The sequence below is a fragment of the Aulonocara stuartgranti genome (genome assembly GCF_965226115.1).
Source record: "Aulonocara stuartgranti genome assembly, chromosome: 22".
Taxonomy (NCBI): Eukaryota; Metazoa; Chordata; class Actinopteri; order Cichliformes; family Cichlidae; genus Aulonocara; species Aulonocara stuartgranti.
Window position 1 is genome coordinate 29438730 of NC_138957.1, and position 24285 is coordinate 29463014.

The window sequence follows — 24285 nt, forward strand, 5'->3', positions numbered from 1 at the left end:
AATAAAAATACAACATAAAAAAAGCATGCAAAATTGCGCAAAAATAAATAAATCCGCAAAACAGCGAGTCCGCAAAAGGTGAACCGCGTTATAGCGAGAGACCACTGTACATAGATCATAGACAGATAGATGAATTTATCTAAAAGCAGATATCACGTTCTGTTAAGTGCATCTTCCCAGTGAAAAGCTTTTGCTACTCAAAAATAGACTCGACTTTCTTGGAATATTTAATAAAGATGAGTAATTTCTTTCTCTACCTGCCCAAAAGATCTTCTCTCCATGAAATGGTGCCATGTATTTGTATTCCCACCATTATTCATGAGGACAATAAAGGAAATTCTTAAGGGTATTTTTTTTTTTCAGTTAAAATGTACAACAAATGATGTTTTCTACATCATTTGTTGTACATTTTTTCTTTGGAATGATTTTTTGACCCAAATCATTCCAAAGAACTTCTTGGAGCAAATGCTGCCATCTTATTTCAAAGCTTTATCTGAATGATCTTTGATTTCAGTGGTCACCGGGGCATACAAACTGCATGTACAGAATCATTTGTCGAAAAGTGATTAAAAATTTGGTCGAAATTATTCTAAAGTTAGGTTTTAATAAGATGCCATAGATACCAAAACAAATGACACAGTTTAAGATTAATTCTCATAAGTCTATTATTAATGCCTTTACCTTAGCTGGTCTGTTTTTTTGTTTTACAGCAATGGTGTAAACACGACCATTGAGTACATCCTGGAAGTCTACAGCGTCTCGCCGTTGTTCGGTTCTTTGATGGGAGGAACCAAGCTGACCGTTTCTGGCTCTGGGTTCAGCAGCAACGTATCTGACAACACTGTGTCTGTTGGTAAGCAACATGTGATCCAGTCGTAATTATGCCAACCGTGTGTTTTACTAGCAAATATATTTAAGCAATTTATATGAATGGAAGTTAATGATGGTGCAAAAGCTTGCAAATATTTAAAAACGGTGTAACAGAGCTGCATCACTGATCTCCTTCATGTTTTCTGTTTGCGTTGTGACAGGAAACGCTGCTTGTGAAGTGACGGCCGCCTCAGAGAATGAGCTGCAGTGTGTTGTGCAATCAGAGGAGAAGACCCACATCGTTACCAACCAGGGATTTGATCGCGGTAGTTTTATGTTTCTGTGCTTTGTGCAGCTGTCAAACTAAATCTGAGAAGCTGAAGTTGTGTACAACAGAAAGAGGATTAACTTACAGAAAACATACACCTGCGAGGAAGTTGTTGCCTGTAGTCTCTATGCAACTAAAATGCAACTGATTCACAAAGAAATGTCTCAGATTGTGTTAGATATCAGACACTTTAATCCGTGTGTGTGTTTGTTGGTTCTTTGTGTAAGTCTTATTCAACGTAACCATGCGTTTTCCAGTTTATGGGCAGGGAAATGCGTGGAGTCCAGCCTCACTCACCGTATTCATTGGCGACACGGTAATGTGGCGTTGGGAGGCACCAGCCTTTCAGGAAGTTGGGTACCGGGTCTTCAGTGTTTCCAGCCCAAGCGGTACCTCTTATGAAGGAGGACCTTTCACCAGTGGAGAGACCAAAACTGCCCAAGGTAGAACTAGAGTCAGCTGTGCACAGATTTATGAAAAGCTTTTCCCTTCTTTATCTCCAATCACCAAAACAATCCACCATAACTTCAGTGTGTGATTTTGTTAATTACGTTTGTGTTGCTATGGTTCTTCTTTGTTTCCCTTTAAATATTCAGATATAATCCTCCGGACTCTCATTTAAAGTTTTATTTTATCCCACATTGATCGCTGTGCTTCACCCTGTGTACACTGGACAACTGAAATTGTTTTATTTACTGGATTTAGGGAGTTCAAAACTTTGAATGGAATATTCCCGCCCAAAAAGGAAACAGTATTATAAACAAATAAAACAGTTTCATTTTCAGAAATCATTATAAAAAAGTAATAAACTCTGATTTGTACTTACTCCATGTTGATGATATTAAACTCTGGTTTATTGTTGCTGTGCTGCACACTGTAGCCGCTTGTAAAACATGACCTCATTACGTCTAGATTTCATGAGTTGTATATGAGAATGACTGGACACCTTTCATTTAGTGTATGTATAGAGATGTCATGATAAGCTACACGTGTTGTGCATGAATGAGTGTGCTGTGTTACACCTTTCAACATGCGTGAGCCATACTGAACTAGATAAGCGCACAGCATCATGACTTGACGTGACGTCTTTACAATCTGGGTCTCGTGTCCCTCAGGATTTTTCAGCTACCGTTTCACCGCGCCCGGGGTTTATTACTACAGCAGTGGCTACATAGACAATGCCAACCTCAGACTCCTGCAGGGAGTCGTGAGAGTCCAGAGTCGGGAGGAAAAGAGCAGCGAGGTCTCTGTCCGAGTGAAGGGCATTGAGGCCAGACATGTGGCTGGAAGTAAGTTAATATAAGTGGATAAGAAGTTATGATTGATTTATCCAGTTCTAAGGTAGAATAAAAGGTAATGATCTCTACTTACTACAGGTTCACGTCGTGTCTCCAGAGCAGCGCCACAGTGCATTGCCTCCCCGCAGTGCCAACAGTCCAATCAGACTGATATGCTTTCCCTCAGTACCTCCGCCTGCTCCACTCCCATGGTTTACTCCATTTCTCCCAACCAGGGCTCATACCACAAAGCGATCCAGATCAAGGGCAAAAGCTTCAGTGACGTGGCCTGTGCTAACGAGGTTAGCAGAACTTTTTAAGACTGCATCATTGAATGAATTAAATGTAAAATATCTTCTTTGGTCAGTGATTGTCTTGCATATCCCTTCTTAAAGACCCATGTTATACATCAAAATACAACATTGCTACATAACTTCGTTTTAGGATGCCGGAGAGAATATTCAGTATGACGTAAATGTTTGATATATAATATAGGTCAATAAAAAAACAACAGTACAGGCTGTGGCACTCCCAGAATCTTTTGAATGGCCTGATTAAATCATTCAGCCTTTATTTAATAAAATGTCTGGAACATTAGAGTGGCAGTTCTATTCAGTCATTTCCATGGGATATTTTGTGCTATTCAGATACAGACTGGATCAAGCATTCTGAGGAAAAGAAACTACAATTAAATTAAATGATTTGTTGATCTGAATCAGTTTGATTTGACAGTTGAGATCTAAAAGTTGAGAACTAAAACTAATGGATAAACAGTAGAAATAGACAGCCATGGATGTGACTTAAAAAGATAAACAGTGGTCAAAAAATGGAAATAAATTGCTAGCTAATAAATTCTTACCTAATAGGCTGTTTAGAAAAGCATGCAGTTGACATTGTTAGCTAAGTGTACCAATAAAACATAGACTGTACATAAACAATGGACTTGGCCACTGTGACTTCACATATTGCTTGGGATACTGAGTGTTTTCACCCAGCCCGTTCTCACCCCCGCAGCATAATATACAGACAATTTATACAGACCCGAGGTGTTCCTGAGGAACGCGAAGCTACGCGCCGGGTTACGGATGAAATCCAGTAGAATGACGCTCCCGCGGTAATACATGTCCCAGCCATGTATTCCAGCCCTAACCCTAACCTTAACCAGCACTTTAATGACGTTAGATAGTGTTTTCCAAAGCGATTTAAGTAAAACAAATGTACATGTGTAGATTCATTCCAACGGTTCTCATGTTTCCTCATTTTTCCAATCTCGTAATATAGGAACGTGTTGGGCACCCGGAAGTGTAATATATCGATGATTTGTCATCGATATTTAGCATAAAATGTTACATTTTGGGAGTGAGAGCATGTTGTTTCACCATTGTCGTGTGCAGAAAAAGCCATTAGTTAATGAGTTTGCCCAGGTTTCTGATGCAAACGAAAAACATTGAACTTCAATCAGCAACTCATCAGGGAAGTATTGGGGGGATTAGACTTCTATATATCCAAAAGTAATTTTGCAACCAGAGCTCTCGCCCCAACCCCTCTCGACACCATAAGATAGAATACAGACACAAGACACTTAAGCATTTGCACAAATAACATTGCTTCATTAAAGCATGCTGGAAAGCTCGGTAGTTAGCTAAGATTTTGAAGAAAGTAGTAATTAAAGATTAAACAAATGAACACTAACATTAGCTAATTGTATATTAAAAACAGTAGTGGTTTAAATGAAGTTGTAAGGATTTTGTGGCTGTAAGACCTTAATGCAATGTACTTAAATTAATAAAACACTTGTGTCACTATAATGAAAGCATTCAAGCACACATGCTTAGTCCTAAACTTCAATTAACACATAGCTAATTTCATTATACCATTTAGAAAAGTCATTTTAATCCTAAATCTCAGTTCTTTGACCAATAAATGTGTTGTCATTAACTGACTCGATTAGCCTTGATATAACTCTTGTTCAGACTTGTTACCCACAGTGGTGTGCTCTGTGTGCTGCAGGTGATGGTGGGAGATCAACCCTGTCAGGTGATCAACAGCTCCCAATCTGAGATTAACTGCCAGCTCAGTCCCAGCAGTGAACTTCCCATTGGCCTTGCTCTCCCTGTGGCCGTCAGAGTCAACAACCTAGGCAGCGCCGTCATCGCTGTGCCAAATGAGCTTGAGCGTCGCTTTGTGGTTCTCCCAGTGGTTGACTCAGTCTCGCCTCCTATTGGAAGCCCCACTGGCCACACTAGGCTCCTCATCCGCGGTTCTGGCTTCTCAAAGGGACTCGTAATTGTAGCCAGCGAGCTCTGTCGCATCCAGTCTCTTAATTACACTTCGATCATCTGCGACACGGCGCCTTCTCAGCCACACATCGGTGATGTCATCTTTTACATGGGCCAAATCCAAAGCGCCTGCCACTCAAACTGCTCCTTCCGCTACTCCTCGTCCGTCACTACCACAGTTACCGGCATTTCCCCGGACAGCATTGATGATGTCACTACTGTGACCATCTCTGGCTCAGGGTTTGGCAGCAGCGTGGATGATGTGGCAGTTTTTGCTGGGTTGACAGAGCTAGAAGTAACCGCTGTGACCGACGGCAAAATCAACGCAAGAGTCAGCGCTCTGCCTGCAGGTGACCACTCAGTCAAAGTGATTGTGAGAAGCAAAGGCCTCGCTTCTGGTCAGGTCACCCTGAGCAGTAAGGCACAAGCAACCCTGAACCCCAACGTGGGCAGTCTGGCGGGAGGAACGCCACTTATCTTCACAGGAAATGGCTTCGCTCGAGGGAACACAAGCGTGACGGTCGGTAGGAAACCCTGCAAGATTCAGGAGGTGACGCCGGGTCGTCTTATCTGCCTGACGCCTCCTAACACTGTGGGGCTGGTGACCGTCATTTTGCAGGTCTTCTCTGTGCAGTATCCTCCTCTCAGCTTCACCTACTCCACCGCCCACACTCCTGTCATCAGCTCCATCAGCCCCACCACAGGTAACTATGATGACAGAAAGATAACAAGCAGAGGCTAATGCAGTTTTTGCAAGATGATTCAGTGAAATTAAGCAAAACAGAAGAACACAGAAAAAAGTCACTGAAATTTGGAAATTGGTTCAGTCTCATTTACCTTAATTTATCATTATTATTACTGAACAGATAAAATATTATTCCAGCTCATGACATTTACAGATTTATGTGTCATTCGGTACCGTAATATATGTATAAAGCAACAAGTCATATCTCAGATTCTTTATTTATACAGTTTCTTCATCTTCTCTGTTTATTTCCTGCAGGACCGAGCGGGTCTGTCATCACCCTGACAGGTTCAGGCTTCGGCAATGACTCTCAGCTCATCACCATCACCATAAATGGCATCCCTTGCAATGTTTCCACGGTCTCTGACACACAGGTCCAGTTCGCCGCAGGAAGCAATCCAGGGGCGACATACCCAGTCATGCTGCATCACCAGGTCAAAGGTTATGCCCAGTCAGGAGTCGTGTTCACGTATGAACTGACGCTCAGCAGTGTGCAGCCCAGTGAAGGTAAGCAATATTAAAACTCTCTGTTTATCTGCATTTTATTAAATCATGCTTACTGAGGGAAAGAAAAACAAGAAAACACAGACAGACCTAATCGTTAAATAAAAAAATAAAACCAGATCTTTTTTTTTTCTGTAGATGCATAAATCCATATTTACTGGGGCTACTTAATTTGAAGAATATCTAACATTCCTCTTAAACTTTTTTTGTATTGAATATAAAGCAATCAAGTAAACAGAATTAAGAAAACAGAACAAATGATGTCTCCAGGGAGAAAACCTGCTGTCGGGAATAACAATGTTGGATGCATTCAGAATTTTTGTGAGAGTCGCATCTGTCTGACAGTATAGAGTTAATTACATAAAAAAGGAAGAAATAATTATATTTTTCTGATAATTTTTATTATTTTTAAGTTGTTTATAAAAAGGAATCAAATAAAAGAAGAACTGATCATTTAAAAATCTTGTCTCAAAATACTTCACAGTGAAATAAACTGTGCAGCTTTTGTCTTTTTCTTTTATTCTTTCATTTCTTTTGATCCTCTAATCAGTTTTTTATTAGCCTACTAAATTAGTTGTTTCACTTTAATCTGCCGTTCAGGTAGTTTCGGTGGCGGTGCGCTGCTATCCATCCAGGGCTCTGGGTTTGATCCACTCAACTCCACTGTGCAGATCTGTGGGGAGAAATGCCAGGTTCACAGAGAAACATCCACATCCACCCATCTGTACTGCCAGTCTCCACCTCACAACAGTAAGTTTTACCTAAAGCAGATGATCATGCAGATGAAAAAATCTCAATCACTAATATCACTAATAAAATGTGAGTTTTGAAAATGTGCATGCTGTGAAATGCAGCCATGGCATGCACAGCGATTGATTTCTAGGGTTATAAACGTTGCTATTATTACTGCTAAGTAATGCACTGCAGTGTATTTTGAACATTTCTTTCCATTAGTTGGAAAGAAGACACATTACCCCGACAGCACAGTAGTGTATCACACTCTGTGGCTAGTGTTAGGCATTATGTAGCAGAGATGTGGGTTTGCACATTGGGAAGAGGTCATTTCTACGTCGCATGGTGCTGCTTTGCCCATGTTCCACCTCTCTGTGAGCTGCATAGAGAGGGATTCATTAGCTTTAATGTACCTTTCTCATCTAGAACACATTGGGGGTGACGCTTAACTCTGCTTAACCGATGACTGATCTGGGCTAGCCTGTGAATCCTTGCTGGATGCGTGCCCTGGTCACAATTTAAACTCTGGTCTGTTGCTCCAAAAATGAAAATGAACATGATTTTTACAGGAAAACTGATTGCTGATGGTATCCTGCTTCACAAAAAATTAAACTAAGATTGTTACAAATTAGAGATTGTGCAGTGTGAAAAGTCTGAGCAGCACTGTTACATTACCAAACAAAAAAGTTCACAACACCTTCACTTCTAAAATCCAGATCCACAGCTTTAATAATATTAATAGCTGCTAAATGCAAACTAGTTAAAAAATATGTCCGTGACAAGCAAGATTTAATTTATTTTACCTTTTAAAGTACCATATGTGTTTTTAGGGACAAAAAAAAAATACTTATTATCACATCAGTAGTTGTCAGTAGCTGGTTTAAGACACCAACTGAATTCCCTAAAGGCCCTAAAGGAGACAGACTGTGCTTACGAGGAATGCTGTCAGCCTTGTCACAGGGCAGAAAACGGTCACATTTGATAAGAAGATAACTTGATATGGATGATGAGAAGATTTTGTTGTTGCGTGATTTGTCTGTCTGTGTGTGTGACTCCGTGTGTGTCCTGTATCCTTGCAGGCACTCAGTCAGAGGTCAGCTGCGTTGTTGCCGTCATTAACCCACATGATGCGGTCAACGTGTCAAACGGCTTCACCTATAGATCTCAGCTGACTCCAGTGATCACTCAGGTTTCTCCTCGCAGAGGCGGCACTGCTGGAGGCACCCGGCTCACAATCACCGGCTCTGGTTTCAGGTACAGCAAAGGAAGAAAACATTTCACTCAATTGAGAGTGCATGGATCACTGATCAAGAATAAGTGCTCAGCCGACAAAAGATATCTGTTTTTGCTTTCACTTTCTCTGCTTGGGAACACGGGGATTACAATCCTGACTAATAGATTACAAATACTGCTTTTTGTTGAGCATGTTTGACACATAATGAACTGTATTAGTGTCTGCACACATATTCATTACCACTAAGGGCCATAATTTTGTTTTTTTACACAGTCATCTGCCATCAGCTCTTTTTAAACAATGTAAAACTCACAAAAACTAGGTGCTGCCCCTCGGCTGGCTTCCAGAAGTTTCCCATTTGGATAACTGGGCAAACTGGGAGTTGATCTTAAAGAAAGATTACTGAGGAGATCACTGAATAAAAAGAGAGTTACAAACCCATAATAGGTTTTCTTCAGTCTGTCTCTCTTGCTTGCGTTCACTCCCCCTCCCATATTACAGCACTGACATTAACGAGATCAACGTGACGATCGCAGAGTCCGTGTGTGACGTGCAGTCCGCCAACAGCACGCACATCATCTGCGTGACCAGCGCTCAGGGGCAATCTCAGGAAACCAAAGTCAGAGTCAGCATCGGAAACCAAGGCATCGCCAAGATGGTGAGGTTGATTTGTTTGTGTTTAGTAAAGTTACGCTGCTTCAAAGGACGGAAACAGTGCTGTCTGACTGATTTTATTGTTTCTGATTACATATTTTCATCCAGTGTTTTTTGTTGTTCTTTAGGACAACGCAGATTTCTTTTACATTGACGTGTGGTCGTCCAAGTTCACGTGGGGAGGTCTGTCTCCACCAGAGGAGGGCACATTCGCTGTTATTACTAAAGGCCAGACCATCCTGCTGGACACCAACACACCAGTGCTCAAAATGCTGCTTATTCAAGGTGCAAAAATTACTTCTTATGCAGTGTTTGTGAAAATGCAAAATTTGGAGAACTGTTGCAGAATAAGATAAAATATTAAAATAAAAAAATTGAACGAAATTCAAACTGTCAGAGAAACTCAAGTTCTTTTTGCGTTCAGGAGGGACGTTAGTGTTCGATGAAGCCGACATCGAGCTGCAGGCAGAAAACATCCTGATCACCGACGGCGGTCGGCTCCAGATCGGACAGGAGGGGGCGCCGTTCCAACACAAAGCCATCATCACGCTCCACGGTCAACTGCGTTCACCTGAACTTCCTGTTTATGGAGCCAAGACACTGGCTGTCAGAGAGGGCGTGTTGGACCTCCATGGTATGCACACACAAATTTATATTCATAAACACACATAAGGTATAGATCAGGTATAAATCAAGTTCCACATCCTAATTTGTAGTTCTTACATTTTTTTAGGATCTCTTTTAAGATTGTTCTGTTTAAATGCAACAAAACACTCATTATGAGTTAATACAGATGTTACATTTTGTTTGTAATTCCACAGATTTTGTCACTCATTAAAATGAATAACCAAGTTGCATTTTAATATTGTTGTTTTCCTACATTTTTCTGAAGTAAATATTGAAATAAATACTTCTTTCACCCTTGAGGTGCACGATCGTATCATGTAGAGTCAGAAACAGAAGGCGTTCAGCAACAGAAACCTCAAATAGCTTTGACCCAATTATTTCAAAAACACGCATTGCATGTCATGTAATAATATCATGTAATAGTAAGCTGACAGCATTTTTAGGTCTTGGTGCTCAAGGTGATTATTGTCACCTCATCTGTTTCTAAGGAACCAGGATAATAATCAAACAATAAGCCCCAAAGTGGACCAGTTTTGTAATAGTTGCTCAAGTTTAAAATGACCTTTTTTATAAAATCAGGTATTCCTGTGCCGATCCCCTGGACCCACTTGGCCCAAACAGCAAACAGTGGCTCAAAAACATTGAACCTGATGAAGGCGGTGACGTGGAAAGTAGGAGATGAGATCGTTATTGCCACCACTGGACACAGGTACAGCTGAGGACTGATTCATAAAAGCATAAATCCAAGTTATTCATCTGAGCTATAAAGCCAAAACATGGGAACTACATGCATTTAATTGAAATGTTTAATTTACTGCGAAAAGAAATGGACAACAAAATGTAAAATTACAGTGATTAGCAGCTGATATTATCTCAAGCCAAATTTTCAACTTTTTAAAAATTTGTGTTAATAATCTTAAAATTATTTTTACAATTAAAAAAAGATCCAGTTGGAAAGAAAACTGGACTTTAATATACTTGTCTATTAAATTGGTCAAATATTTCAAATAAATGTGCTTATTTAGTTACCTAAAGATGTGGAATGTGGAGAAAAATGTGCAACATAACAGTATATTAAATAAATTGCAGCAATTAGCATTTTTGTTGCAGGATGCTAGTTAGCAGCTAATTGAATTAACATCTCTAGTTCCCTATATTTAAAAAACAGAACATGTTGTTCACTTTATTACTGTAATAATGAATATGTGAAATAAGATTATGTAGTAAGCAAAGAACAGAATAAACTAGCCCTGCTGAAAGCTCAATCTTATGGTTTAGCTGAGTAGCAGTAGCTACCGCCGCTCCGATTCTCTGGTTTTGCTAACCTGGATAGCGGGGAAATGTGTGCCAGGAACTGCTGACAATCAAAAGAATGGAGGGTTAAAGATTACAAAACGTCACTGAAATGCTGTTTTATACATTCCAAAAAAAAGGTTTTAATAAATCTGCAGAAGGGGTAAAAATATATTTATTTATATTCCAGGCACAGTCAAGGAGAGAATGAGGTGAGGAGGATTGCCGCTGTGTCGGCTGATGGAATGACTCTCACCCTGACCGAACCGCTGAACTACACTCACCTCGGGGTGTCCGTGACGCTGCCTGATGGTACGGTGTTTGAGGGCAGAGCTGAGGTGGGGCTCCTCACCAGGAACATCGTCGTGCGAGGTTCACAGAATCAAGAATGGAATGACAAGGTTGAAGCCTGCCCGGGCGGCTTCAACACAGGTACTTAGTGATAATGGTGGATGAGGATTTTCTTCAGACATATCAGATGGGTTTTTTTTGTTATTGTCAGCCTTAAAGTAAAATATTTTTCTGTATATATAGCTTGAACCCTCCTCTGCTGTATCTGCATACTAATTCTGAGACAAGAGCAACACTGTATTTAATACATTTTTGCACTTCTGTGTCCTTCAGGTGAGTTTACCACCCAGACATGTTTCCAAGGACGGTTTGGAGAGGAGGCTGGCAGCGATCAGTTTGGAGGTTGCATCATGTTCCACGCCCCCAGACCAAACGAGAATCTTGCGATTGGCCGATTGGAATATGTTGAGGTAAAATGTATTTTCATTCTCTAAACATTTCTATACTATAGTATCTTTTAAAATTATTATTAGTGTGTTAAAAGTTTGAAGTCTTTGTGCTGTTGTTCTGCAGGTTTTTCACGCCGGACAGGCCTTCAGGTTGGGACGTTATCCCATCCACTGGCATCTGATGGGAGACATCAATTACAAGTCGTACGTGAGGGGCTGTGCGATTCATCAGACCTTCAACAGGGCCGTAACAATCCACAACACCCACCGGCTTCTGGTGGAGCACAATGTGATCTACAACATCATGGGTGGGGCTTTCTTCATTGAGGACGGCATTGAGACGCAGAACATCCTGCAGTACAACTTGGCTGTGTTTGTCAAACAAAGCACCAGCCTGCTAAATGATGACGTCACTCCCGCCGGCTACTGGGTCACAAATCCCAATAACATCATTCGCCACAATGCCGCTGCAGGGGGAACGCATTTTGGCTTCTGGTACCGCATGCATGACCGCCCTGATGGCCCTTCCTACAACCCAAACATCTGCCAGAAGAGAGTTCCCCTTGGTGAGTTTTATAACAACACTGTGCACTCTCAGGGCTGGTTTGGACTGTGGATCTTCCAAGATTTTTTCCCCATGAAGAACGGAGGGTGCCAGTCCTCGATCCCCGAGCCCGCTGTCTTCCGTTCTCTCACCACCTGGAACTGCGAAAAGGGTGCTGAGTGGGTCAATGTAGGCGCCGTGCAGTTCAACAACTTTCTCATGGTAAACAATGAGAAAGCAGGCATCGAAGCCAAGCGTATCGTTCAATGGGCTGTGAAGGGCTTTGGAGAAGACGGCGGGGCGACGGTGTCCAATAGCACCTTTGTGGGTCACGTGGATGAGCTCGGACTAGGCAGCGACTTCTGCACGCACCGCGGCGTCATCCTGCCTTTCGACGACGGCATGAGCGTCATTAACAGCAAGTTCATCAACTTCAACCGCAGCTCCTGCGCAACCGTCGGGGTAACCTCGATCGACGGGGTGTGTGTGGAGCTCTGTGGTGGCTGGGCTGCCAGGTTCAGTGGCATCCAGTACATGAACTCACCCAACAAGGCCGGCTTCAGGTGGGAGCATGAAGTGCAGCTGGTGGACACTGATGGCTCCCTCACAGGTAATCTTTAGTGATTTTATTTTCTCACCATTTTCTCTCTTATACGTGTATAAAGGTTCAGTTTGTTATGTAAGAGTAATACAAGCCTTCCAAGAATCATGTTGAATTAATCTTTTCAGAAATTCTATTTATTCAAACATTCTGCTACTTTTTCATTATGCATTAAATAATCAGCCAAAGCTAAGTAGTGTGCTTGTTTAAGGAAATTTTAAACATCACCTTAATGCTTAATACACTTCTGCTCCTCTATTAAGAATGTTTTGTAGCAAGACTCTTTCTGATTGTTTTAAAGTAAACGTAAATGTGTATGTTCTTCACATGTTTTGGCTCTTCAGTCGGTTTTCTGCTTATTTTCAGGAAACATAAATCATGTAGTTGTGCCTATGAGCGACCTGCTGGATCCTGCTCACTGCTCCCAGAGTGCCGAGTGGAGCGTGGGTTTCCCCGCCGCTGTGTGCGACGAAACTGTTAACTTCCACCGTCTGGCATTTAACAACCCCTCCCCGAGCTCTCTGGTGGCCAAGAACGTCATTCTAACCAACTCACATGGTATAAAAAACTGTATTCGCTACTTTCAGATCTCATATAGTTGTAGAAGAAGCTGTAATTTGTTTTTGTTTTCTTACCTGTGTTGACATCTACTGGTGTTTAGAAGGAACTGCAGTAGAGATTTTACAACAACTGAAAATGCCATCAGGAACAAACTGCAGAGAATAATATTTTATCTTTATAGGAAATGTTAGATAATTATTGTGCATTAATAAATGCAAACCTCCTAACATGTAAACAAACAAATAAATATGTGTGCTCTGTCTCTTAAATTAAACTCAGGGAGCTCCAGGGTCCCCTTTTTGAAGAAGAGACTAACTCATCCATTTGGATGGATGGCCTTGCTGCCCTCTGGACAGACGTACAACTGGTATTTTGAAAATGTGGATCACGTGACCAACATCACTTACAGAGGAAAATTCTACAGCTTTAAGGTAATCACGTCAAAGAACACGTGAGTAAAGTATGTTAAATTCGATATAGGGCTTCGCAAACACTGATGTTTGTCGCACGTTTCTTTGCATGCAGCGGGATCAGTACGTCATCGTCAACCACAACTTCACACAGAGTCCAGACAGTTTCCAGATCATCGACACGAGAAACGGCTCATTGACGCCACTGAGCTTCAGCAACAACAGGAACGGAGATTGGTACTTCAATAAAAGCTCCAACAACCTCTACTACATCGGTTAGACGCACCTTAATATGGATATATTGTACTATTTGATTTATCCTGTATTATTTTATTAAAGGAAAAGATCTTATGCATTTCCTATATATAATGTCACTATAATGTGTAAATACTACAATGTAAAAATGCCCAAAGTGTCTCGAGACACTCACTTTCTGATGATTCTCTACCCATGATGTCAAAGAGAGCAGATGTCATTAATGTGGTAATCTCAGGTGTGCAGCTCTAGATGTGCCCGAAATTCCTGATGTGCCCAGTTGATGAAATCACAAGAAAGCGGTCCATAAGTTGACAGAGGCGTTAGATAAAACGAGATTATACAAAGTGGATTTTCCTAACTCTCGCTCAGTCTTATATGTTAAAAAGCTTTTTCATTACGCTGCTAGAATAGGAGCAGAATGTTTTTAAAGAGAGAAAATTGCGTTTTTAATGAAATTGTTGCATTTGTTAAATAGGTTGTGCAGCATGCAGTATGTTTGCTGTGATAAAATATAAATAAGCGTTAAACTCAGGGAGGCCTGCTTTATCATCATCCTTCTTTTTATCAACTTTGCTGTTTTTGTACATCTTACCTTCATTGGGTGCGTGCTACTCTTGCTTGAATAAAGCATTCAGTAACACTGTTCTGTTCTCTTTGCAGTGTCTGGGAAGACAAGCCAGCGCAGGCGGAGGTCCAGCGTTGACCGATCTATGATTGACGTTCAGACAAACTTTGCGGTCTTCCGCTGTTTCTACCCCAACTGCATCCCTCCAACACCACCGCCTCCAGCCACTCTCGCGCCATTACCTAGCCGCCGACCTGGTAACTTCATGTAAGTTGTTTATTATCTTTCTATCAGACGTTTTATGCATTTAACTTTTTCTGGTGTGGCCTTGGTCTATCATCAAAATGTCTGTTTTTCTGTAGCCGATGGTCCAATGCTTCTTTCTGGAAAGGCTCGGCAGAAAACAACTTCACCGAGCCAACAGAGGGTGCCGACGTGGTCATCCCATCAGGTAAGAAGCTTAAAACTAGGAGTTTTTTTTGACAACATTTGAACACAAAAAGATTTTTGTTTTTTTAGGAGCAAGTTTAAAAATTAATTGTCAAAAAAGTTAATTTCTGAAAATAAAACATCTATTATAAGTATATTGTGACTAAAAATGCCTCTTTATCCTTGCTAAACCACAGGGCAGTGGGTCGTTTTGGACACCGACACTCCTCTTCTCAACAAGCTCACAGTTATCGGAGTCCTTGAGATCCCCGACACCATGAACAGCTCATCTACCAGACAGGCTCGGTCTGTACCCGCGTACAACACTGTGGCTATAGATGCTGTCTACATCTCCATCCAGGTCAGTGTGATCAGTAATCTCTCCAAGATCCTCATCCAGAATATCACTTTAACATAAATTTATCAGCATTTATCTCCAGCATATATTTCATTATGACAGCAGCTCTGAGTGTGTATTTGCCTACTACATAACATGATAATGTGGAAGTCACAGGTACTGTTTGACTGAGCACGATGAGTTAGGTGATGTTAACATCTGTGACTCTTTCAGGGCGGCCGACTGATTGCGGGATGGAACGACGAGCCGTTCAGAGGTCAGCTGTACATCAAGCTGAGAGGGAACCACCGTACTCCGGACTGGCCTCTGCCAAACGGACCCAACCAGGGATCCAAAGTCTTGGGTAAGAAAACTGCTACCGACTCGTGTACTTGCCTAACCTTTTTTTCGACTGTAGTAAAAAAGTTTCCGTGTATGTACTGCAAAGATAGCTCCAACTGAAGAGACTGGTGACGTTTCTAAAAGCCTGTAAGTGCAACAAGACGAACCTTGCAGTTACATGATAAACATCACATAACTAAAAGCTAATATAACTGAAAAAGCTAAGGAAGCAATCGATGCACTGCTTTTACCACATGGCTTTAAATCTGTGTGACATTCTCAGTCCATCATTCCCAACAGTATTCAGATTTGTCTTGCATGAGCCATAAAGCAAATGTGCCCTTTTTACTGTCCATACTCCTGCTCAGATCCTTATTATTTGTGATGCATAATTCAAAAACCAGTCTTAAGTACAAAATGAACATTTTTTTTGTTGTTGTTGTTGTTTCCTAAAATCTCAGAACTTTTAACTTAACCCTTCCATACCTGAATTTTGACAACCTCAATCAGGATTTTTTCTTAAATATTTTTATTTATCTTTAGGCATGACAAAAAGGTGTTTGAACTTCATTTTTTAAAACATGTACTTTTCAAAGAGTTTTTTACATGGCCAATTAGGTGGACAACATACGTTTAGACTTATGAATGGAGTATCGACTGACACATCAGTGTCCAATGTAGTGGTTTATGTGCAAGTATACCATCAACACTGACACAAATACAAGAAAACAGTCTTTGAATAGCTGTAGTGACCACTGTGCCTGAAAGGCTTAATATGCAGTATTCAAAATGCAAATTTATGTCTTTGTTCATTTTCTATGAATTTTAAATTCGATAATAATCAATAGTGACAGTTATTCTAATTTTATTTAAATGAATAATTCAATTTAACATAAAAAATTTATCATCTAAAATGGCAGAAATAATATATTTTCTTGTCCAACAGGCGTGTTCGGCACACTGGAGCTCTATGGACTTCCTCGCAATGTTTACCGCACCAAACTCGCCGCTACTGCTAACGCTGGATCCAACACACTGACCCTGTCGCAGTCGGTCGACTGGCAGGTCTGTATAGTTTCCTCTAGAATGTGTTATTCCATTTTTTTATACTACGTACTGCATTCACGTGTTGGGTGTTGAAAGCTGATTGTATAACATCCAACTACAGTCCTGAATTTTTATTCCTTGAGCAACAAAATCAATTTATTCTCCTTCTACCAGATTGTCGAGTACCTTTACTCTAATTACTTCTCATTGGAAGTGTTCACTTTTTGACACGCCTGCTTCAGGTTGGAGACGAGGTTGTAATATCCACCAGCAGCTACACCACATGGGAGACGGAAAAACGTCAGATCACTGCCGTGTCAGCGGATGGCTTCGTCCTGACCCTGAACCAGCCTTTGACCCACACTCATATTGGTGAGTCGTAGCTCAGGACTTGGAGTTATTGTTCTGGTGTTTCTTTTACATCAGCTGAAAGGATTTGTTCGGTCTGGTTATATGAGTCTCAATAAAAAGCCTTTATGTGTATGTGTTGAAGCTGTAAGAATTTAACTTTAAGGTGTATTAATGAGGGGAAAAAAACATTATAAGCAAACCTGTAATATAGATCCGCTGGCTGCCTTCTTACTATTAAGGAACCACCTCAGTTATTAACTGATGTTTCCAAAGCAACACGCCATCAAACACTGAAATGTCTGCGTCATCTTCTGTCCACAGGTGGGACTGACTCTGTGTCAGGTACGACTTTCTCCTACACTCTGGCAGCTGATGTTGGTCTCCTGACCAGAAACATCAAGATCATCGGTCAGGATTATCCAACTATGATGCAAGACTCGTTTGGAGCCAGGCTGCTCGTCGGCACCTACTCCTGGGGGGGAATCAACTATAAAGGTAAAAAAAAGACATCGCCCTGAAGACGTGGATGCTGTGGTGGAGAAGGGGTTGAAACAGCAGTCAGTGATGGAGTGTAGTAGTGACACTGACAGAGGGAGGGAGGGGAAATGTTTCAGTATAAATAGACTGAATGGATATCAGTCGTGAGGATGACTCTCAGACTTTCTGTCATCATAATTTGCAATTTTGTTCTGAAGGCAAAGCTCAGATCAGGAACGTGGAGTTCTACCACTCTGGCCAGGAAGGCTGGACTGACTACAGCGACCCACGCTACTCTGTGGCCTTCCTCAATCTGGGAGAGGTGCAGCCCACACGCACGCACACACAGCATCTTTCCCAGCAACTGCCTGATCATAGAGGAGGATTAACAACTGCAAATATGAATTTTTATATCTTGTAGCAGAAGTTTATTTAAACAAAACTGCTGCTTTTGTTGTTTAATGAGAAGAAAGTGTCTGTTAAATCTGTTGGGGGGTTTTTTTTCTGTGGTGAAAGGTGACAGAAAAAGAGTCATACATTCAGGGCTGCGCTTTCCACGACGGCTTCTCTCCGGCAGTCGGCGTTTTTGGAACAGACGGCCTTAATGTTGATGATAACATCATCCACCACACTGTCGGAGAAGGTAAACACTGTGCTGTCCGTGGCTCTGTTTTTGTATCTCATGAAGGCAAAATGGTTATAAATTTGATTTCAATTTCTCTTCTTCTGTGTTTCTTTTTGTGTTTTCAGGCATCAGAATTTGGGGAAATAAGGTGAAACTGAGGAGGAACTTGGTGATGATGACACTGTGGCCTGGATCGTACCAAGGCAGAGAGGAGCCTTTCAACTTTGACTGGAATGCTGCCATTGAGGTTTGTTTTCTAGGAATATCCAAGGAATAGGAATATATATCAACCACTTAAACGTAAGTAATGTTTGTTTATAATAATCATCTGGTCTCTTCTTTTTTTTTTTTAAACATATTTCAGGTTAGCGAGGGGACAAACATCGTGCTGCAGCACAACATTGTGGCGGGTTATGAGAGAGTGGCGTATCGCATTGATGGCGAACCATGCCCAGGTGACATAGATGACTTTAATCAACAGTGACAGGCTTTATGTCCGGTGCTGGTGCAAATTTCTTCCTCTTTCAGAACAGTAAATTACAGAACTTCTTCTTGTGCAGGTTATATAAATGATAATGAGGCTTGGATTCATAACGAGGCTCACGGCGGTCTGTTCGGGGTCTATCTGAACAATGACGGTTTGCCTGGTTGCGCCCACATCCAGGGTTTCTTTGTCTGGAGGAGCTTTGACTACGGCATCTACTTCCAGGTATTAAAAACCAAGTCTCTGCTTCCTACACTTGAATAATCAGCCAGGTTCACCCAAAACAGGGCAAATAACCTGAGGGTAACAAAAGGAAAGAAAAAATCTGGGCATTTAATGAGAAGAAAAACAGGAAAAACAGGCTATGTTGGATCATGCACGTACATTTGGTCATATTTTACTGCATCAAATAGCTTTTTGCCATAATTTTCACAACGTTCCAGTTGCCTTTCCAGAAAGCAGCTTTAGCATTAGAAGTATAAGCTGACAAAAGCCTGTTTGAGGAATTTGTTCAAGCAATATGTAACAAACTTAATATGTGTTTGCTTTAAAAGGGTCCATGCTTTGTCTGAAAATAAAGATATAGTAGATACAATGATACCCTTTCCTCTTCCTCTCCCTGTCACAGACCATCATGAATGTCATGGTTTCCAACGTGACCCTGGTGGACAACGGCATGGGAATCATGCCTATGATCTATGGTCCCCCTTCTCTCTCCCATGAATTTGCCAATAAAACAGTGCTAATTCAGGTGAGATGCTTTATTTTGATTAACTGATTGTTGTTCTTCTGTGGGAGCTTTGTCTTTGCCAAAGGATTTAACTCAAATCCCTGTTCCCCCAGAATTCATTAATTGTTGGCAGCAGCCCGAGCTTCAACTGCTCAGACACTTTGCCAAACATCGACTTTAATTTGGCCACCACTTCAGGCCATCGGGCTCCCAGACCTATCCAAGGTAGAGTTAAACTGAAACTCTTAGATACAGATTTTGTCAATTTAAGAATAAAAAAGTAAAACCTGAACCACGTATACATGCAAATGCTAATAAACCTCTTTAACTGATGTTTCTGTTTTCATTGTGTACAGGTGGCAGATCTGGAATCTGCTGGCCAAATTTCCAGTCTGCCCACAACAGTGCACCAGCTAAGGCTCATCATGTAAACATGAACTACAACTCTATTAAAGGGCTGATGACAGTCAAAGGTTGGTTCAGCCTCTGCGATTTGGAATCAAACTGACTTTTTGAAATGATGCTTGGGAGCTTTTTCCCAGTAAACATGCTTCTAACTCCTGATTGCACTGGCTTTCTTTGTAGACACAACATTTGTCAACTTCAGAAATGTCTGCTCTTCTGAGGCAAACGTCATGTTCATCACAAACCCACTGAATGAAGACCTGCAGCACCCTGTGCAGATTTCAGGCATTCAGATGATCAACAGCACAGACGAGGCCAAAGTGTTTATCCACAGACCTGATTTGGGGTAGGTCACTCCATGCTAACAGATGTCCGGTGCTAAGGCTTTGATTAGAAATCTGTTTATAACAGAAACCTAAATAAATAAAAGGCAATAACTTGTAAAAATGTGTTTTTCACATGGTGAAGACATGACATGTTTTGTAAGTCAGCTGGCAAAAATGAACCTTTTATTCAACAAAGTAATCTTCACAAACTGACACCGCTTGTATGGTTTTGAAAGTGTAGAAGTGAAGTGCTAATGTTAAACAAAACTACAATCACATGACTGGGACATCACCACCAATAACCTCCACTCTTTGACATAATGATGCAGATTTTACGCAACAAAATGCATGAAAAGCTTTGACCTTTGAAGCTGGGTATTTGTTGATGTATTTTATGGAAAATGTGATCAAGTAAAATCTAATGTTTTTGTGCCCCAGTAAAGTAAACCCTGCTGACTGTGTGGACATGGACTGTGACGCGAAGAAGAAGAGCTTGTTGAATGACTTGGATGGGTCGTTCCTAGGGGCAGTGGGCGCCGTGGTGCCGCAATCCGAGTATGAGTGGGGAGGAGATCCCAGGAGGGGGCTGGGCGACTATCGCATCCCCAAAGTTATGCTGACAGCCCTCAATGGCAGCCGAATCCCGGTGAACCAGATTGCTCCAAACAAAGGTAACTAGAGCTTGGTGGAAGAGATACAATAGTGTGTCTGGTAAATGTTTATTATTTCCGTTGATTTACAATCATCAGGCTCTATTTCTTTAAGTTCAAGCTACTGAACTCAGTTTAAAATGATATCTTATCAGTTAATGAATACATTTTTCCAGCCAGATACCTTAGTGTCTGATATTTCCTGTCTTATTTCTTACATTGGTTTATTGCTTAATGGGTAAATTTAGTGTTCTGTGGTGGTCATGAGTTTTACTGGAAAGTGTTATATATCTAGTTAAAAATCTGTGCGTAGGTGTGATCAGGAGAACATGCACCTACATGAGTTCCTGGCAGAGCTACAAGTGCTTCGGCCTGAACTACAGGATGTTGGTGATTGAAAGTCTCGACGCTGACGCGGAGACCAGACGTCTGTCCCCCGTCGCTGTGGTTGGAGACGGCTACGTGGATCTGATCAACGGTAGGATAAGGAAACGTTTTCCATCGTATGCTTAAGATCTTGGGTGTTGACGGTCTGTTTAAAAACAGCAGAATGAGTTTAAAACTCTGTTTTGTGTGTTTGTGTCCAGGTCCTCAGGATCACGGTTGGTGTTCTGGCTACACCTGCCAGAGGAGACTTTCCCTCTTCCACAGTATCGTAGCCACTGGTCACTCCTTTGACGTCTACTTCACGAGCGTCAGCCCGCAAAAGCTTCGCCTCATGATGCTCAACTCTAATCCATCTGAGGTCAGGCCACATTTTCAAAAATGCTGTTCTGAATGTATTAATTGTTTTTAAGGAGTAAAACTTTTAAAAGGCACTCCTGAGATAAATCATTAAAAAAAATGCCCACAAATACAAACCAGATGTCTAAGTCTTCAGATCAATCTACATTCAGTAACTAAGTGTCTTTTTGTTGTTACATTTGTGCAGAGCATCGTGGTGTCAGTGTTTTATTCCAACCCTCAGCGTCTGGATGTGTATGTAAATAATCAACTGATCGCTCCCACTAATGCTGAGTGGAATGCTGATAACACTAACTACATCTTGAAGAAACCGATCCTTGCAGGTACTAATGGTTTACACAAAGATATCATGTGCCGACTAGCATCACGGCTGATCAAAAGGACTCAAATGCTGGACTCACAAAGCAACCTTTACTAAGCAGAAGGTAAAAGTCCAACAAATTCCAAAACATAAATTAACAGTGGAATCTAAAGGTATCAACAAAGGCAAACACAAAATGCAAGACACAGGAGAAAAATGATTACCAAAATAAAACAGAAAATTGTGTGACAGCGAAACACAGGACACAGATGTGGAGACTTCACAACATACAAGGAACACGGGGGAGGGAGGATGGAAGTAAATATAAGGTGCACACAAGCTAAAACTAGACTTGAAAAAGTAGCAATAACTAAAACTGAGAATATATTTGTTAAAAAAGCGACCAGGAAATACCTGCTTCATAAAAGAATAAAGAAAATAACTATAAAGACAGGAACCAAAATAAAAGTGAAAATGAAAACAATGAAACCCATCTGAGAACCCAAATATTAATGCAACAAACAACAACAACAACAAAAAAACAAACTATGATCCCAAACCCTGATCAAGGTTTGACTTGGTAACTAAAGTAACTAAATAGCTTGATTCTCTACAACAAAGAAGTAACGTGAGTATTCTAACATGTTCTCCCCAACAATGTCCAGCGGAGAGAAAAGTACATCAGGTTCATCAACCGACTCTAAGACGTCTTTCAGAATCTAGTGGACGCCAGCCATTTTTATAAAAGATGGCGGGCTAATGTCACGTAGCCCTTTGTTTGTTCTGTTAAATGTGTTTTTCCACCCTTTTATGCTTTAGATGAATACATATTTTTTTACCTTTTGTCTTAGTTTAAAGTATCTGCATTCTTAATTTCTCGTCTTGTGCAAATAATCACCACAAATATTAATCAAATCAACAGGAAATGTTACAAGGATCTGTGTTTGTCATGTATGAATTATATCTGAAGATGATGATCTAAGATTTTCTGTGTTTAATCACTCCAGGTCAGTACGTCCCCGAGCTAAATGCCACTGTGGGCACCAACTACTTTGACCAGGACTATAAGATGCTGAAGGTCGTGCTGAGAGGCTCTCAACCAGTGGAGATCCGTACTGCCCCGGTTCTCGTCATCGCCTTTGGGTTCCCCGCAATGACCGACGAGGAGTTCTATGGCAACAGCCTGGTCCAGAACCTCGCCGTGTTCCTCAAAATTCCTCCCAACATGATCCGCATCTCCAAGATCATCAGGGAGAACGGAGGCGCGCGTCGCAGGAAGAGATCCACGGGCCTGACGGTGGAGGTGGAGATCAAAAAGCCTCCTGTCCAGCAAACCACAAACAGCACCAACGGTTAGGAAGAAGGAAAAGTGCCACTTTATTGCTCATTAGGGTCTAATCTGTTCAGTTAATCATCATGTTTGCTGCCTGTGTCTTCTCAGATGACGAGGACTTTACACTGCTGAAGAACATCGCTGATGAACTGGGTCAGGCAGCAGTGACTGGAAACCTCAGTCAGTCCATCGGTTTTAACGTCTCCTCCATTGGCATGGTCCCACCTCCTCCTCCATCCTCTGACCCCAGCTGGAATGAGGTGAAGCAGAATAACATCTGCTCTGTAGACACTATAACAGCTGTTTTGATATTAAGATGATAAAAATACATTACGTGTGTGATGAAATGTCTCATATTTACATGGTGATTTCCTCCTTTTAACCTCAGGTGGCGACAGAGGAAGTAACGAGAGAGGAACCTACCGTGAATTACGTGTCCGGCGTGGACCGCCTGCTGCTGATCGAGGAGCCGATAGCCGGGGAGTTTGTGGGTCCTCTTTACCAGCAGCCCAGTCTGATGGCTGTGGATGCAGAGGTGAGGCAGCTCGAGATGTTTTACTGCACAGCCAGTGTTAAAGCTGATGTTTTGGGAAGGATGTGAGGTTGGTTTATCTAATTTTTGTATTATTAGATGATCTTTCATTTCAAACAGTTCATCCCCTTCTACCTTTTATTTAATTCATTCATTACTAACTCAGTGACCCAATCCATATAAACACTGCAAATTTCTCACACCTTGCCTGGATCAGGATTGGATTATTTTATATTTAGGATCGTTTTAGTAGGACTGAGTATGACTCATCTGGTATTCTAGAAATGTACATTTCTCAAAGTTACCATGATTCTTTTGTTTTTCCTTAATCCAATATAAAATTTGTTGTCTAGACTTAGCTATCATTCACACAGAAGGCAGTTTCACTGTAAATGTGGAGTGGACTCGAATGAATAATTAGAGTAAAAATAAGGAACATTTTTGGGACATTTATGCGTGAAAATCAACAATTTTACCTGAGTGGATAATCTGGACTTTCTTAGATGGCAGGCATTATTTATAAATTTCACCAGACAGTGAGCACAACGGTCTATGCGAACGTCGATGTGCCTGCATGTTTTTATGACCACACTGCCTTGTTTGGGGGAAGTTTACGTCACGGTGCACTAGCTACCCCTGCACCCCAGGTGGCACATTTCCAGCAGACTTTGAATAAGTTGAATACGTATAACAGGAATGACCCTCTTAGCCATTGGGTCTCGAGCTGTTTGTGTCCACAATGGAATATAATCAAGGATTAAGTCTGTTTTCTATATTCGTCCATTGTGTGTGTATGTGTCCATTCACACTGACCTTTGTTAATGTCTGCAGGGAAACTGCGTCTCCGTGGGAGTGACGACTCTCATGGTTACAGCCAGCCTGAAGGACTCTGATGGAAACAGCGTTGGTGGGCTTGAAGGAAACACAACCATCCTGTTCAGAACCTGCTGGGCCAACTTCAGCGACCTGTCCATTGTTAACAGCGGTGCGTTCACACATCCTCACCTGAA

General features: G+C 41.4%; 1 protein-coding gene across 1 annotated transcript in view; it reads left to right on the forward strand.

Annotated features, from left to right (window-relative positions):
- The window catches only part of pkhd1l1.1 (PKHD1 like 1, tandem duplicate 1), a 44256-nt gene that overhangs the window by 19099 nt on the left and 872 nt on the right, over positions 1 to 24285 (forward strand). Inside the window, exons 34-76 of the mRNA XM_082522531.1 lie at positions 711 to 853; positions 1032 to 1136; positions 1396 to 1581; positions 2254 to 2427; positions 2515 to 2717; positions 4426 to 5398; positions 5698 to 5946; positions 6544 to 6693; positions 7755 to 7929; positions 8411 to 8567; positions 8692 to 8848; positions 8988 to 9197; positions 9770 to 9899; positions 10674 to 10915; positions 11108 to 11244; positions 11348 to 12377; positions 12735 to 12926; positions 13209 to 13360; positions 13455 to 13614; positions 14258 to 14429; positions 14525 to 14613; positions 14789 to 14952; positions 15163 to 15292; positions 16217 to 16335; positions 16560 to 16689; positions 16990 to 17163; positions 17364 to 17467; positions 17662 to 17788; positions 17896 to 18017; positions 18135 to 18225; positions 18331 to 18479; positions 18883 to 19005; positions 19098 to 19209; positions 19341 to 19457; positions 19570 to 19735; positions 20154 to 20386; positions 20679 to 20843; positions 20953 to 21110; positions 21297 to 21432; positions 22418 to 22762; positions 22852 to 23003; positions 23132 to 23278; positions 24107 to 24260. Of these exons, the coding sequence (XP_082378657.1) occupies positions 711 to 853; positions 1032 to 1136; positions 1396 to 1581; positions 2254 to 2427; positions 2515 to 2717; positions 4426 to 5398; positions 5698 to 5946; positions 6544 to 6693; positions 7755 to 7929; positions 8411 to 8567; positions 8692 to 8848; positions 8988 to 9197; positions 9770 to 9899; positions 10674 to 10915; positions 11108 to 11244; positions 11348 to 12377; positions 12735 to 12926; positions 13209 to 13360; positions 13455 to 13614; positions 14258 to 14429; positions 14525 to 14613; positions 14789 to 14952; positions 15163 to 15292; positions 16217 to 16335; positions 16560 to 16689; positions 16990 to 17163; positions 17364 to 17467; positions 17662 to 17788; positions 17896 to 18017; positions 18135 to 18225; positions 18331 to 18479; positions 18883 to 19005; positions 19098 to 19209; positions 19341 to 19457; positions 19570 to 19735; positions 20154 to 20386; positions 20679 to 20843; positions 20953 to 21110; positions 21297 to 21432; positions 22418 to 22762; positions 22852 to 23003; positions 23132 to 23278; positions 24107 to 24260 (8504 nt within the window). The remainder of the gene's footprint in view (positions 1 to 710; positions 854 to 1031; positions 1137 to 1395; positions 1582 to 2253; positions 2428 to 2514; positions 2718 to 4425; positions 5399 to 5697; positions 5947 to 6543; positions 6694 to 7754; positions 7930 to 8410; positions 8568 to 8691; positions 8849 to 8987; positions 9198 to 9769; positions 9900 to 10673; positions 10916 to 11107; positions 11245 to 11347; positions 12378 to 12734; positions 12927 to 13208; positions 13361 to 13454; positions 13615 to 14257; positions 14430 to 14524; positions 14614 to 14788; positions 14953 to 15162; positions 15293 to 16216; positions 16336 to 16559; positions 16690 to 16989; positions 17164 to 17363; positions 17468 to 17661; positions 17789 to 17895; positions 18018 to 18134; positions 18226 to 18330; positions 18480 to 18882; positions 19006 to 19097; positions 19210 to 19340; positions 19458 to 19569; positions 19736 to 20153; positions 20387 to 20678; positions 20844 to 20952; positions 21111 to 21296; positions 21433 to 22417; positions 22763 to 22851; positions 23004 to 23131; positions 23279 to 24106; positions 24261 to 24285) is intronic.